A 17230-nucleotide genomic window follows, 5' to 3' on the forward strand; every position below is an offset into this window, starting at 1 on the left:
AGATGCCCCACCACCCAAGCAGGTAAGTCTGTGGGGGGAGGGGAAAGGGCCATGGCCCCACTCTCCGCAGCCCCAGCTGCGGCGGCCCCAGGAACAGCCAGCATCAGCTGCTTGTAACTGTTGGGCTGCACTGGGCTCTACCTGTCCCCCCACGCCTGGGCTCACTCCAGCTCCCGGACTCTGCCATGCCATGGTGCAGGCAGCTAGCTGATGTCGGCTGCTCCTGGGGCCACTCCAGCATGGGCTAGGGTGAGTGTGGACAAGCAGAGCTCTGGGCAGCACTGGGTGCAGCGCTCACCCCAGCCCCAGCTGCAGCAGCCCTGGGAGCAGCCAACACCATCTGCCTGCACTAGGGCACAGCACAGCCCAGGAACAGAGATGAGTGGGGACAAGCGGAGCATAGTGCAGCCCAGCAGCTGAAGGCAGCTGGCACCGGCTGCTCCCAGGGCCGCTGCAGGTGGGACTGGGGTGAGTGCCACTCTGTTCCCTCTGCTTTGCTGCCTTGTGCAGCCCTGGGAGCAGCACCCCTCCCCTCACCCCTTCCCTATCCCAGCCTCACTCCCATGGGAACCTATCCCTATTTGTTCTATTGTAAAGTGGCTTCGATTTATGCGCTGTTCTCCGAGAACACGTGTACAGCATAAATAGAGGGAAACCTGTACCGCTGGGTATTAGAAAGACAGGTTTTTATTGAACAAGAAGCGAAAGGCAGCTCATTGATAAAAAGTGCCAACAAAAGCGGGGGTGGAAATGGGCAGTAAAGTTCTGCCTACATACCATATCTGCCAGTTACAGGAGCATCAAATGTGGGGGCAGGGAGGGTATGAAGAGGAAGTTACAACTTAAAGACCAATACAGTGTGGGATACCTGGAGGCATCCCAGACTTGTGTCACAGAATATTTGGCATTCACACACCAAACCAGTTCACAGTTAATCGTTTCAAAATAGTGCTTGATTTTCCATGTATACTTTTGAACTATTCCAGGAAGATGTAAACCAGTTTAACAGGCTTGTGTGTCTGTCCACTTCAGGCTTAAACTACATTTAAATGGTTCTAAGTGTTGCATGTGTCCATGCCCCCAGACCTCAGACTTTGTTGAAGATAATTCCAAATAAAAAACACATAGGAGCCCGATACCAACACAAACTACAGAGGGTTTTGTTTGTTTGTTTGTTTTAAACACTTGCTCTTCTATAGTACTGGCAGCCACAGCAAATTCTGCCTTTGTTTTGGGAATAGATGAGCTCTTTTCTCAAACCCCCAAGCCATTTGGCAATATAAAGGGAGGAATCACTGCTGCAGATACTCAAACCAAACAAGTAATAAACTTAGAGGGGCAAAATACCACGCTATAATGGACATATAGGTTACTCCAAGCCTTAGACCACGGAATGTGCCACAGTAAGAAGCATCACACATGCAACAGTGAGGTCTGTATCCAATTATTTTAATTTTTTTTTATTCATAGCCTAACACTTCAGATAGAACTGAATATCTGATAGGCTTTCATTAGCGGACAGCACCTCATGCTGAAAGCAAAATGTCCTAGATAGTATTAAAAGGGTAGAATTGCAGTGATGCTTGAAAAGTCCCCTTAAAAAGTGGCAAATTTAAAACGAAACACAAATTACTTTGGATGTGACATTTGACTAAGCTGTGGAACTCGCTGCTACGGGTCATCCTCAATAAGGCCAGTAGCTTAGCAAGGTTCAGAAGCAAATGATAATTACACAGATAACAGGATCATCTGGACTTAATACAGAAACAGAAGCTGTGTGCAGAAGAACTGAAAGTGTTGGTATTTGGTAGATCTGAAATGGCAGGAAACAGCATATATTAAAGTGTGGAAAACTGACACTACAGAGCAGCAGGCTATTTAAAGATTAAGTTTTATTTTATTTGAATGTATAACACTTGGATTTCTCACACAGAATAGCTGCAGTCAAGAGCTGAAGGCAGTTTTGGTATCCCCAAATTTTCCACCTCTGAATCAAAGGGAAGAATTGCAGAGGTTGTAAAAATATCATACATACTTTGACTCAAATGTTGACACCTGTACTGTGCGAGCAAGGGTTTTTGTAACAGACTAAATAAATTAACTTGCTTTTAAATCGTATTCATTCTAAGTAGGTCAAATTTACAGTTTAAAACGATTTAAAACTTCATAAACAGCTAAGTACTGGTAAAGGGAAACACACTTGTAAGAAATTCAAGGCATGCTTTACTCCATTATTTTCAACAGCATCTCTACCACACCAATATGACTCCTGGCATCCAGGTTGTGAGGTTTACCACAAAATTCAACATTCCAAATACAATAGTGCTTCAGTATAGAAGATTTCCAACATATTGTGTGTGCGCGTGCGTGCACACACACACATACACACACACACGCACACAGAGTGAGGGACAGGGCAAGAGCAGCAGTTGCTCAGGCACAGCAGGGACAGGGCCAGAGCCACGGCTTGCGAGGGGGAGAAGGGGAAGTGGCTACTGCCACTGCTTGCACCCCGGGAGGGCACGGTGTGGCATGTGCCCCCCAGAGCTGCACGGGGCGGGCTGCACGGAGCTCTTCTCAGAAGGGGCTGGGCTTGGAGGGGACACCAGTGGTACTGGGAGGATGCTGCATCTACCCCAAATTTCACCACCGCTCCGCTCTGCTCCCAGTGCTAACTGTGTATCAGAAAAAAGTCAATCTGCCTTTATTATTTAAGAGAAGATAGTGGAAATTCCTCTTTTATCACAAGCATAACATTGAAAGCCTACAAATTCAACTTCTAACCAAAGCACTACTTCTGATATTTGGCAATATTGTTTGCTAATCATAATTATATCCAGCTATTTGCATTAGCAAACTCAGAGGGTGATTTGTCTTTACAAATCATGTTACTCTACTTTCAAAGTTAAACTGATTTAGTATGCAACAAATAGCGTCCCCATTATAAAGTACTTAGTACTGGATGTATTACTTTATGTTTTAATGACTTTGAGTACTTTGAAGAGCACAGAACAAATGTGTTACCATTTACACATAGCTATTTTCAGAAGTTTTTTATTATTTTAAACCCCCTGCATTTATGCTGTAGATTGGAAGAATATGGCTATTAAAATAAATACTTAGTTATAACCAACAGATGAAGCAAAAATTCTGATTTGAAGCCTTTGGGGGAAAAATAAAAATGACTGAAATTTAACCAGGCAGTTCAAATAAGCTACAAGGCACAAAGAGGTGCAAGTTCAACCAATCAGTGAACAGAACAGATGGACAACAGACAGTCAGCAACATGTCAGAATGCCAATACAGTTCCATTTTGTTCTTTTGGAGACCAGAAATGCATGGTTAAATCTAAGCTTGCCAGGTTTATAACTGGTAGGAAGAGTATGAGCAAAACTATTCATGGGTTTTATGATAAGGAGTTGGGGAGAAAACAGTATGTGACACAAAAGTATGTTAAGTCAAAATTGTGTTTAACAAGAAATGTTAGAAACTTCATAGTAAGTGCACAATACAAAACATATAAAAATAAACAAGTTTTCTTTTAATTAAAATGTAAAACATGGTGAAAATCACAACAATAAACTTTAAAGTAAATACTAAATGTTATACCAATTAATCTCATTCCAGAATGACCCTCAATGTTTGAAAATAATATTTTAAAAGTACCTGATAATTATTACATTTCCCTTTGGAAATCATGGTAAAATTCACATAAATATGATAAAAGATTTTTTTTTTTTTTTTTAACAAGGCAGAGAAGCCAACCAACCTTTCTAAAATTAAACAAGGCCAAGTGTACTTCCACCAAGGAAGTCAAGTAAATTGGTTCTAACTGCCTTGTGATAAATTAGCACTTTTCTGTTTCTTTTCTAAGCAGAGCATGGCTTGCTAGTCTTCAGGAACATCTGACTTAGAAAGAAAAATATTGATCCACTGCAAAACAAACAAATCTGGTTTTCCACAGGAAACCTGGCTTTCTGGTTTTGATCATTAAAAACAAAGTAACCTACCTAATTAAAGTAGTAAAATGGCTCAGGACCTATTGGTTCACTGCAGTTATTCTACATTTGCACTAATGCACAAGATAACAGATCATTTAAAGATGCTATATCTCATGTTCACTTAATCAGAGCTAGTTTTATTTCTTATTTATGAATAGTTCCATACCCCATTAGAAGCAAGTACATCTTCTGTCTCCTCATCTTTATTGTTGGCTTGAATTTCAAATGGGTTTCCTCCATTACAATACTGCTCAAACAAAGTGACTGTTGTAGAAATTGCTGAAGCAGGCTGCTTACTAGGTGACATGGATGGTGAACGTGACTGCTCCATGAATTTAAACTCCTATTAATAAAGAACAATTATTATGCCCAGTAACAGTTTAAATATTGATATAGAGCTCATATGCCTTTCAGCTCTCAAATAAATGATGGAAAGATGAATTTGTTGATCATTTCTCTGCTATTAGCATTTTGCAAGCAGGACTTTAGTTCTTCTTTAAATACAGACTTTTACATTGACTTCAGCTTAACCTACTATATAGTCCCTTATGGTTTCCACTCCAATTTAGGAACTGTTGTCTGGCTACCCCACACTATGTCCTTCATTACAGAATCATTCACTTTTTAAAACTAAACAGAAAACTTTTAGCAAAAATTAATGTTGTATTTTTACAAGAAGAAGAACGGGATCAAAATATCAAGCTGTACAAATACAACCCAAATGGAAGAAACATATTTCAAAATTCCTACAAGTGACAGGCTATGAAATAGTTCAAGATTGTTCTCTGACTATCAGGAATATTTTAATTATTAATATAAAAATAATTTTGACAATATCCTCGTATAAGCTTCATGTAAATTTTTTCCATGTTGTTAAAAAGTATTTACAGTTTTATTGGGCTCCATGGATGCATGATACATTTACAAATTGGACTTAAATAAGGATTTACGATTTTATCTCTACACATCATTTTTCTAAAAAAGGCTGGCTTACATCTTTTAAATTGAAAACACCAGAAATGTTAGTTATTAAAAAGTCTCTCTACTGATCTTTCTTTGAATGGTACATGTACATGAATTAATTTAGCTGAGAATGAATAGATTATCAAAGTGCTCTGACCAAATGTGATTTCATATTTAGTCATTTCTTTAAAAAAAATTCAAATGAATAACTTCCAGGCCCATCAGATGTTTTGAAGTTCCCCCCATTGTACAGTTTTACCATTACATTTTTCTATTAAAATGCATTTCTTTCCCTCGTTCTAGGAAAGATTCCTACTCATCTTCTGTTTTTCTGTACAAAGCAGGGAAATAAATGGGAACACCTATGTACAAATAGGAAAATCCTATTCCCCTTTCCACTCCAACACTGACTTCATGCATCTATAACAAATCTTACATGTTATTTGTAGCAATAGCTCTAGTTATGTAGGCAATTCCAAATAAGTAGATTTCCCTGATTGAGAATCATTAAACTAAGGGCTGGGTTTGGCTGAGAGCAACCTCTACTCCTCCTGTTGAAACTGGACCCCTATCCAGAAGGGAGTGCAAAAATCGTGGGGCCAGTGAGGAACACAAGCAAGAGGGAACATGACTACAGAATCGATTGAGTGTTGAGTGAAGAGGGCACATCTGAGAAGGAAAATGTCCTAGTTCCTAGTGCCAAAGGTACTTCTGCATGGACCTTTCACCTAGGCATGCCTCAATGACTATTTGATACCAAAAGTATGAGCAAGGGAGGGCTGTCTTTACTTGTCTATAGAGTCAGGCTGCCATTTCCTTGTTCTTTCTCCTGCCCCATGATCTTCTTTTCTGTGTGGTCATTCTGCTTCAACAAGAAGAGCAGAGAGCACCCTAAACCTTTAGGCTGCTCATTCAGACACTCTGGGCACATCTACATGTGCTTTTATGTGCACCTAAACTTAATGCGCACTTGCCTAATGCGCACGTGCTAAGGCACATTAACATGGTGTGCGTACTGACCTGGGACTAAACTTAGCAGAAGCTACATTTTCTTGATCTGAAAATACAAAACACTCTTATACAAAAAAAATCAACCTTAAAAACTAACTTGGAAACTATACAACAGTTTTCATCGTCAAAAGGAAAAAAATCAGATAATTAATCTTACCTGTGAGTTAAGGGCATTGTGAAGTAAACAGGATCAAAAAAACAAATTGTATACAGTAAGATTTGTAAAAGGGACAATGCTTGAAATACACCTTTGCCAGATATGCACAACAGTGTTAATATGCTTTAGCATGTCTACACATGCATTAAGGCGCTTTAGCTATTCATGCCTAAATTTGATACCTGCTTTTGCAAGTATCAGATTCAGGCACAAATGCTAAAATTGCCATTTTTAAGGTGCATTAAGGGCATGCACGTATAGACCCACACTCTTAATGCACCTTAAAAATGGCTAAGGAGCCTTATATCAGCATGTGTGGACGCACCCTTTCCTGAGGAAATGGGATATGTGGGCTTAAATCCACAAGATGAAAAAAGGACCTAGAATGCAAGTCTCGTTTCCTAGGAAAGTGATTTACCTGCCTTCCCTCCCACAGTTTCCAACAAATGGCCACAATCCCAAATGCAAGACACCTTAGGCCAGGTTTCAAGCAGTGAATCCCCAGCTCACATGGGCAGCTAATTAGGGCTTCAAAGAGGTCTAAAGCTGCTGTTTAAGTCTGGTAGGGCAGGATTTCTAACATGCCCATCTTTACAGAATTTGTTATTGGATGGGTCCATATCCCCGTGCTCAGCATGGACAATGTTGTGAATTCTAATGCTAGGTGCCTCAATTTTCCCCACTTAAAATATAGGGAACTTAACTACCTAAAGCACATTTGTCAGTTACATTCCTGGGGCACAGTATCAACATTTCAGGCACAAAAGCACTACATGTCCTCATCCCCAGTCCCTTTATGTATCTCACCTATAGTTCCCAATTCAGTAATGCATAAAAGCAACCTCTTCACTTGCTTTCCATGGTACTTCATTCAGGAAACTACTAAAGAACTACTGCTTTCTTGAATCAGGACCATGAGACCCAGTTTTGCAAAATGTGTGCCAAAAGAAACCCACATTTGATGGGAACTGAGCATGCAGAAGTGCTGAACAGCAGGCCATTTATTGGATGACTACCTTTAAGCATTTATTTTGAACTTGTTGGCCTGAAATTCATAATTTGAGTTTAGTTCATTCACATTTTCTGCTTCAGTAACAGTTCTATTCATTTTCTTCTTGAATAAAATAATTAAACATTTAATCAGTAATTAAATACTAAATGAAATATAGGCTAACATGAAGAAATCTAAAATTTGCTATGCCTAAAGTAGAAATGTTACCTTTCTAATGAATTTACTGCTAAGCTTTAAAATAGTTGGGTTAACTTTACAGAAGAATTGAGTGAATCTCCTCAAAAAAAGATTCACTTCAATTCTTCTGTAAAGTTAACCCAACTGGCCGCTTCCTCCCCACCCCCCCCCGCAAAACAAATCCTGTACAAGTTTATATATCCCTCCACTTTCTCAGACAGCCTAAACTTATTGTAGAGAGAAGGTTTGAAAAGCTGATGGTAGTACTTACATGAAGCTGTAAAATACTAAAGCTTGCCTTAACAGGACAAAGCTCCCAGGTCTCGTTCTCCAAGAACATTCGGAGTTCTTCAAGACGGGTTCTGAAATAAAACCAATCAATACCAACCAATTGTCAGCAAGAGCAGAGGGCCACAGTTGATAGTTAATAGCCACTAAAGAGAATATATTAAAACATTTATGATTGTTCTGTAGCATAACGGGGTTTGCCCTCTGTAGGCTGCAGACGATAGAAGGCAATATGATCAGATACCACCTAAAAATATCAATAAAAAGCAGTGACTTTTAAATACCAAACAATTAATATGACCCTGCCCAATATTTCTTTTAGCAGAAAGCAATGAGACCCACAAATAGTGTAGGAAAACTGAAAAAAAATTAAACATGCACTTCATAAATCATGTTTTTCACAGAAACAAATACTGAAAAGCAATTAATCACCTATGTTACACTGCTTCTCAATAAATGTTGTCTGCCCCTAATAAAAGGCACAATTATAGGGACAGTCTAATCAAAATACTAGTTCACTACATTTTCATTGTTGAATCAACATAACATCTTTCCATTTAACTATTAAGCAGAAATACCACTGGATTCAGAATTACACTGGCCAAGTTCTTGCTAAAAATAAGTCTCAGCAGCAAACAATCACTTGGGGCACCTCCATACTTTTTTTTTTTTTTTTTTTTTAAACACACACTTGGAACAAGAGAATGTACTGTAGCAGTTGGTAAATTACACATTTTGTTCCTAATTAGGCTATAAAACATTCCAGAAGTATCATCACAAAATTTTTGTGACAAACTGTAATTACAGGTACAATTAATTGATTTTTGGCTCAGTGAGATGAGCAACATATGCTGAATTATGCAGCTGGCTACATCTGATTATCTTCATTCTGTTCAACCATAGATGGGGGGATGATTTTCAGGGATGCAGTTACTGTTTCTTCTCTGCAGTCAAAAAGAACTAATAGGCACTGAACATCTCTGAAAATCAGAACCTTAAATTAGAAAAGTTTTGCGCAGAAAGGTTGAACCAAGAGGAAGTAGCCCTTATAATCCATCTTGGTGAAGGTAGAAGGAACAGTGCAAAAAGGTTTGAATATTTAAATAATAATAATGGACCAACATTCTCTCTCTCATTTGGTAAACTATATTTATTTAATATTTTTAATGTTATTGTAGTTCAGTAGCTGCTCTTTGATTTTCATCAGTATACCCAAGTTCTGAAAATGGCTCAAAAACACAAAACGGGTTCAGACAGGTTCACTCTTTGAAAAATCTTTGTTACTGCCAACTAAATATTTCAGCAAAAATAAGTACATTCTAAGACGTTCCCCCTTCTGGGGTCTCTCTCTTGCTCTCCAACAAACGCTCATTTTTTCAAAATAAACCTCTAAGCTCCTGCTCTCCAAATACTCAATATGTTCTCAGAATTCAATATATTCTTGAATTACATGACTAAGTCCTTGACTGTCTTTTCTATTCTACCAGCTTGCTATACAATTCTGTACCACCTACATCAAGTGTCCAAGAGGCAGGCCTCAGATACCAATCTGCACAATTCATACTCTTCAAGCAGTTAAACATACTATTATATACTAATGCATCTGTGAAAAGATAAAAGCTTTTTTTCAATTAAATACGCAAAGAAAGCAGAAGCTACATTTTCTTGATCTGAAAATACAAAACACTCTTATACAAAAAAATCAACCTTAAAAACTAACTTGGAAACTATACAACAGTTTTCATCGTCAAAAGGAAAAAAATCAGTTAATTAATCTTACCTGTGAGTTAAGGGCATTGTGAAGTAAACAGAATCAAAAAAACAAATTGTATACAGTAAGATTTGTAAAAGGGACAATGCTTGAAATACACCTTTGCCAGATATGCACAAGAATAGCAAGAAATACTACTTTCAAAATCAGCAGGAAATAGTCCATGGTTGTCTAAAGCAAGAGTAAGCAAAAAACATTTCTATTGAAATATCTGTTCTCCTGTAATTCTACTCAAAGAAAACTGCAGGTAAAGAGTCAGACTGGATGGGGGTTGCTTTAACACTGGGCCCAAGTGAAGGAAAAGGAAGATTGAGTCTAATTATTTACAAAAGCCCTGGCTTCCTTGACTTCTTCCTATGGCATTTTGAATCTGTTTTCAGCCCATATCTTCCTGTTTCCTAAAGCATAGAGAGAAGAAAAGCACCAAAGCACTGGAATAAAAGAGGTCTGGAGGGTTGACACCTTTTTATTGGGGAAATCAAGGCAGATTCACTTTGAAAGAAAAGGCCAGTAAGTGTTGAAGCTCCCAGTATGTACTGCCATAAAAATTAGGTGACATCTGCATGCAGTGGGTCCAAGGTGGACTTGAATAAAATGTAAGTAGAAATTGCCAATGGAGAGAAGGCTGGGAATTGGTGCCTGAAGTGTAAACACACAAAATTCTGAAGGTCTTGGTTTAAGTAATTGAATAACTATACATTTTAAAGAAATGGTCTGCAGTACCCAAACCACCTCTTATTATTCAACGGTATAAATAAAGCATTCAATAAATAAAATCAATAACTATCTTTGCAAATAAGTTAGACTTTAAGAGATCAGCAACTTCAAAAGACAAGATAAGGAGAAGTCTTCAGGGTAGCTTCAGAGGCTGTTTAAGGAGGTATTGAAACTCTAAGACTTAAGTTCTCTATATCTATGCAGCTTGCCCTTAGAAGCATCTTCCATGAATGTAGCATAAGTGAGGTGTTCTCTGCAATAACATGCAAAGAATACATCTCTTCCACCCTCTCACTATTGAAAATGAAATACACTTCACTAGATGGAAATGTAACCAAGCTGTCAAACTCAACAGAGCCAGGCCACCCATTGCCTCTGAAAACATACTTCAAAACCACAAAAACTTTTACCTACCCAACATTTAGCAGTCTTACCTGTGATAATTTTTGAAGTAGTTAACGCTTTGTTTTCTAATAGATTCTTGCAAAACTTCTGACTTACTTCCACAAAATTCTTCTCCAACTTGCATCAGCCTATAATAATGGAAGAATTTTAGCAATGCTTAGCCACATAAATATTTTTAACAATTACTAATATGCAAAAGCTGTGGTTTCAGCTGGAATTTGCCATCTCACCTAGAAACATGTTTACCCCCCCCAAAAAAGAAAAGAAGAGTTATCACTACCCACTGTGCAGAAGGCTTTAAGTGGCCCAGGTTCACTTTCCTTCTCCATTGCCTATCATAATGTTAAATAAAACATATACATGGGACAAACAGCTGCAAGAAATGCAAATGTCTGCTTGGTATGCTACAGCAGAATGATAGCACTAGGACCATGTCATAAATCTTATCTTTCCATGCTGTTCTCACTGCCAGGAGACAATCCTATGATGGAAAACAGCATGAGAACTTCACACTTTTTGGCTCATCTTTGATTTGGGAAGTCCCTCAGCAGACATTTAGAGGTACCAGAAATGTAAGGAGGCAATACAGAAATTCTAAAGCAGGACAGTGGCCTTTAGGGCAAATCCCCACAAGTAGAGATGTGCACTTGCAGAGGCACAAATAACAGCAGCACAGATTTGTGCCACGTCACAAGACCCTGCACATTTGCTTCAGCATGCAGCAAACTGTCCCAGGTAGGAGTAGGGGAGGCTGGGGCCAGCACCTGTGCTGATTTCGGCAGTATTACCTGGTGTCCTGGTGCAGCAAGGGTGCATATTCAGTAGCACGGAGCCTGGCCAGCAGCCCGGGGGGGGGGGGGGGGGGGGGAATCTAGCTTAAACCATTCATGGGCTTCCTCAATTTCTGGCTGCCTTGAAATACCTCTTCCACTTTCCACCAAAGCAGTGCATGGATGGATGGAAATTAGCACCAGGATCTAAGTCCTACTCTTAAATGATCACACTCCATAATTGTAGCACAAATTTGTCACTGAATCAAAATACAACTGGCATAATCTCTTTAATATACCTGCTGATAATATCTAGTACAAAAATGAAATCATCATATTTGAAGTTAGACAGGTCTGTTCCTAGCAGATATGTCTTCACTTTCAGCTGAACATCCTATAAAAGACACAAATATTTCAAAGTTAATAAAGAACCTCTGTTAAATGTGTATGTTCAGTGTTTTGGTAGTATTGAAATGATGTTGCTGCCACGATACTCCAATAAAAAGACATCACCCACAAGAATTCTTGCCTCTCACATATGTCCAATATGAGTTTTTAAACTATAACTACTCCAGTATTAAAAATGAATGGCAAAATGTTGAGCACATGGTTCATTAGGTCTTTTTGGTTTATTTGTTCAGGTGTCTGACTTTTTTGAACAAAGATTCAAGGATGAGCAAAGATTCCTCTAAAGATGTATAGTTTGTAAACTATTTTCTTTGGCACATATGGTTTCTCGCAGACTTTTGCTTCACCTCTGATTAATTCACTAGTCAAAAAATGCTTTTGGTTACTTCCAGCAATGTAAGGTCAATCCAAGATGGTCATGCCCAGTGGTTATCAAGAATGTCTTTGATTTATTGTTGATGTTATGAGCCACAGAAGGTTCGAAGTTCTAACACAAGATTTGGGACCTTTATCCAAACTACTTTAGGCTGGGAACATCATGGCAACTGGCAGGCATAGAAGATTTCTCCTCCTCTCTGATTCTGGCTCTACTGTAAATGCCAGAGAAGTGCTTCCAATGGCCCTGCACTTCAGTATTTCCTTTTCTAAATGAAATTACAAAGGACAGAGATGGAAATGAACTGTACTGATTTGGAGCACAAAAAGCCAGGATACTTGAAATAAGAAAAATAAATAAATAAATCGAACTTTTAAAGTGAAACTCTGAAGATCATTACTCTTGACATAAGTTGCACATGTTTAAGGTATACCTTTAATGTGACGGTAGGGAGCGATGGAAAAATTCTATCATCTGTTCAACAGATGAGCCTCCAAAATTGTATACTGACACTTCTGTGCACAAAGCATGTTCTAAAAGTGTCAGCGCTCTTAAAATACACATACTCTTCTTAATTCACACAACTGGATTTCAGCACTGCTAGCAGAAAGTCTCAACCACTGATATAAGTCCTCATGACTGTATTGGATGAATACTTGAATGTGTTCTATTGAAGCCTAACGTGGGATTGAGTCCATTTGGAATGTTCTCATTTTTGGCTTGTTTAAAACAAACTGACAAAAGCCATTTATGTGGGATTTGATCATGGAGAGACTTTCCCTCTTTGTAAGGCACAAAAGAAACTAGCTGGGCTTGGCCTGCCAGTTACTACATAACAGTCTCCATCACAAAAATCACTACCTCTATTGACACCGTAAACACAGAGGCTAAGAAGCTTCTGGATTATGGAAACCATTTATTCTTCTCACCTTATAACCAGAGACAATAGAAAGGTAGCATGATTTTTAATAAAAGACATCCTATAATAATTCTGCCTTTTGTGAAAAAAAATGCATAGACAACTCAAAACAAACCTGCCATATTCTTGAAAGTCCATGTTCTAATTTCTTTTTTACATAACTGCGGTCAAAATTGGCCTCCTCAGCTCCAATTGCATTGCTGCCATCTGAAACTGAAATTGGAAGATATTACAGGTATCTTTAATAGTCTTAAAATATTGCTACTGTTTCAAAGTTACACATGATCACATTAGACATTTGCCAGGCAAACCTTTTGTTCTGCAACTGAAGAGGTTATTCCTTTCCTTTCAGAAGTTCAAAGTGTATACAAATATCATGGTAAGTCATTTAAAACTAAATGTTGCATTGGACTAGGAAAGCAGAATATCCCATTCCAAGAAAATCAAATTAAAATGAAGAAGTAACAGATGTTTAGGTTTCACATGCAAAAAAAGGATAAAATTTGCCCATACTAGATGTTACATATTCTCTACAAAGAAACAGTCCATAAATTCTAAGTTTGTATATCAAAACAACTAGGTTTTGAAAGGTTATAAAAAAAAGGTTATTAATTACATTCACCAGTAGAATCTGCCTGTATGTCTAGATAAAGACCCTGCAACATTTATTTTATGAACAAAATGTGACTAATATTAGTTCTCCTGGGTATTCTCTCACACTCTTCCCTCCGTTTGTTCTTTCAGGTTATCTGCATATATGAAACAGTCTTGTAACTCTATGGCATCAAGACCCCATCATATTCTCCTTCAAAATCCTTCTTTTTCATTCAGTTTCTTGTAGAGCTGTTATTACTACATTAACTGAGAACTTTCCTAAAAGTGTATTAAAGCATCATGGCTATTATCTGTCAGGTGGTTCTTTCCTCTCCCTAGGGAAAAATTCTGCTTTTTATTTCTATATTTTAACTGTAATATGTACTCTGTAATATGTGCTTACACTAGCAAAAGAAACTAGAAGTAGCATGTCTTACACTTGGATGCAGATCAATGCATGATGGTGCTTAATTCTTTTAAGAATGTGTTTCACAGTCTGAGACTGGCTACCAAGGAGGTTCCATCTTAAACAAGTGGTACATACAACCCACTAGTTCCCAATGCCAGTCTTTACTACACAGTTTCTGGCAGCTTGTCATCTGAGCTCAGGTACAATCTCAATCTCCTCTCCTATCCACCCCAGTGGGTCCCAGTCCTCCACCTGTTTCTCCTCCCTGTTTCCCAGCTCTGCACTTCAATATTTCCACCCTCCATGCACAGTTCTAGCTCATCCCTTCTGCAATTGCAGCTTCCATGTTTATGGTGCTTGAGCATCACCTTGTGGGAAAACTGAGAACCCAGGGGAGACAGACTTTTGGAACCCAGGTTCATCCACTCAATTCAGGTGACTGACCCCAGCACACTTCACAGCAGCCCAGAGCTACACCTTCAGAGAAAATCTAACTCCATCCCAGGCTAGGGCATGCTCAATGTGGATGGAATCTTTAACATTTTTAGATGCTCTACTAATGCTTTACTAATGAGCATATGCAAGCTGCAACTTTTCAAAGACTTATCATTCAGGGAGATTTTCACAGGCACAGCAAAGGTATGTTGATGAAGTTAGCAATATCTTCTACTAAATGTCAAAGTCCTTACTCCAAAACATGAAATGCCAGAGCTTTTCAAACTTTAACATAGGCAACATCATGTATTTTTTATTAGACTCGAAACACTGAAAGTGCTGAATACTTTTAGTTGAAATCTTCCAAATTAAATTCAGCTGGAGACAGACACTTGCTATGGAAACTTCAACCCCAAGGGTTAAGGTATGTCAAACTTGAAAGCAACTGAAACAAGACATTATATAAAGGTAAGTGTAAATTAACTTTTATAATAAGCTGTATAACCAAGCCCTGTTTATGACACTCCATGGAGACCTAGTATACAGAATTAAGGATTAAGTCTGATGGGATTTTTTCCATACCTCTGTTTCTGAAGGAAGAGGCTGCCACTTCATGTACATGGCCAGAAAGGTATCATAGTTAGAACCCAGTCAGGGAGCAAAACAAAGAACATTTAACTGAGGTCAGATTCTTAGCTGCTAGAATAGACGGCAGTAGTAAATGGCAGCAGACAGTAGCTGCAAAACCACCTCATGCAATACTAGCATGAACACAGAATCCACAAGCACTTCCAGACTATAGACTGAATTGGCTATTTTGAGTTACACACCTTCCCCTAACACACTGTCCTATGCCTAGGAAGTACTTTCTACTGCCAGCAAGCATAGTACAGTAGCTCCATATTACTAAGGTGCAACTTCAACTGCCTGTTTCTCATCCACTACCAAACCCATCTAAGAACTGGCCCACGTTTTTGACAGTATTATCTTCTATTATAAAGGGTGGGAAAAGTCACCTGCATATTGTCATATCACTAGTTTTCCTTAGACAGATGCCTATACATGCAAATCCGTATTGGACTCTGCAAGCAAGGAGAGTTTTATGGCCCAAGTGCATCATCAACTTTTAGGTGCATCCATCCAAAAATCGTCTAGACCAGACCACGTACCTCAGATAGAAGACCATATCCATACATTAATTGTGTCAAATGCCACAGAAGGATCCAGCAGCATAAAAACTAATTGCTGTCCTCCATCTGCTCGTATTGAGAGATCATCCATCAAGACCACAAATGCTGTTTACATTTAAAGTCCTGCCCTAAATCCAGATTTTGCAGAAACCTCAACCTGGGATACTTCTTGTAGCTAGCTAGATGAGCAGTGTGACTTTTGAATGCCTTCTTCGGGACCTCTCTCAGGAAGAGGAGACTTAGTAATAATAAGTCTCACACAGGTGTTGAGAGTGTACATGCAGTCCAATCAGTACTGAAGCATATAATAGCCTTTAAATGCAACATTGGCTATTTTAGTCAGGAGAGGCACCAATTGCTGGCAATTCTCCTTCACCAACCAAGAAGATTTCAGCCATAGGCTTTTGGCCAAATCTCCCTGTGCCCAATACTTATTGTGCATAAATAAGAATCTCAGCAGTCTTTAGACCAGGGGCAGGCAATTATTCCAGCTGGAGGGCCACTTAGAGTTTTGGTGAGCTGTCAAGGGCCACATGGGTAGCCTGCCCCTTGACAGCTGCCCCACCCCCTGGTCACCATATTGGTACTGGAAGTTCTGCCCCCCCAACCCCTGACCTTTGCCACCAGAAGGCCATCCCCTTGCTACCCAGAAATGCTCTTTTTGGGAAGGGGGGTTGCCATCTTAGACCAAGAAAAAACCCCCAGATCATACACTAAAAGTCAAACACCTACTAAAACATATTTTAATTACAAAAAATATTTGTTGCGATTTGTTTTTGTACTGTATATAGAAGAGATTGCATAATAATTCAAAAATAAAGTCTCACTCTTTTATATTGTGCATGGAGGATGTGGCGGGGCTGTGAGGGGGTGTGGTAGTGTGCAGGGAAGCAGAAGGTATGCTGGGGTGTGTTTATATGACAGTGGGGGTTGTGGGGGTACAGTGTGGATGTATGAGGTTTGTGGGGTGTAATGGAGGGTGGGGGGGGTCTAGAGATCCTCACACATACTCCCCCACATGGTGCGCAGCCCCTGCTGCCAGCAGCAGCAGCAGGTGGAGGGGGCTCAGGGAGTTCATGCCTGGTGCAGGCACTGGCACCCGGCAGGGCACGGCTCTGGCCAGCAGGGCACAGGAGGTGAGAAGCTCAGCCCACCCAGCCATCTCTATCACAGGGGCTCAGCATGGCACGCCTGCAGCTTTCACACTCGGACTGGGGAAACCTTGTGCTGGACTCCACGGGGAAGCAGGGGGCTGGGCTCTCTCCACTTCTGACAGAGCCCAGGCACCTGTGCAGCATGGAGCAGGGAAGGCAACCAGCTCCAGTGCAGCCCCAGTGCCAGTGCAGGAGCTGCAGGTGTGCTGTGGTAGAGGCAGCAGCAGAAGCCAGCTGGGAACTGTGAGAGCTGGGCTGGCTCCTGCTGCATTCTGTGGTCCTGGTGTCACAACCAGGAATGAAGTGGCATGGTGCAGCACGGCACAGAGCTGGCCGGCCCAGCTGGGCACCTCCCAGTAGCTCGCTGTTTTTGGCTGCAACGCCAGGACTGCAAAATGCAGCAGGAGCCAGCCCAGCCCTGCAGTTCCCAGCTGGATCCTGCTGCTGGCAGCCCTGACCCCCAGTGCCCCGCA

General features: G+C 39.9%; 1 protein-coding gene across 2 annotated transcripts in view; it reads right to left on the minus strand.

The window, feature by feature from the left end:
* The window catches only part of VPS50 (VPS50 subunit of EARP/GARPII complex), a 147959-nt gene that overhangs the window by 62712 nt on the left and 68017 nt on the right, over positions 1 to 17230 (minus strand). For both annotated transcript variants that reach the window (XM_059728996.1, XM_014603218.3), the window contains exons 14-18: positions 13091 to 13188; positions 11572 to 11666; positions 10532 to 10630; positions 7593 to 7683; positions 4168 to 4344 (exon numbers count right to left, since the gene is read on the minus strand). In XM_059728996.1, coding sequence (XP_059584979.1) covers positions 4168 to 4344; positions 7593 to 7683; positions 10532 to 10630; positions 11572 to 11666; positions 13091 to 13188 — 560 coding nt within the window. The remainder of the gene's footprint in view (positions 1 to 4167; positions 4345 to 7592; positions 7684 to 10531; positions 10631 to 11571; positions 11667 to 13090; positions 13189 to 17230) is intronic.

The sequence above is a fragment of the Alligator mississippiensis genome, chromosome 5, assembly GCF_030867095.1.
Source record: "Alligator mississippiensis isolate rAllMis1 chromosome 5, rAllMis1, whole genome shotgun sequence".
Classification (NCBI taxonomy): Eukaryota; Metazoa; Chordata; order Crocodylia; family Alligatoridae; genus Alligator; species Alligator mississippiensis.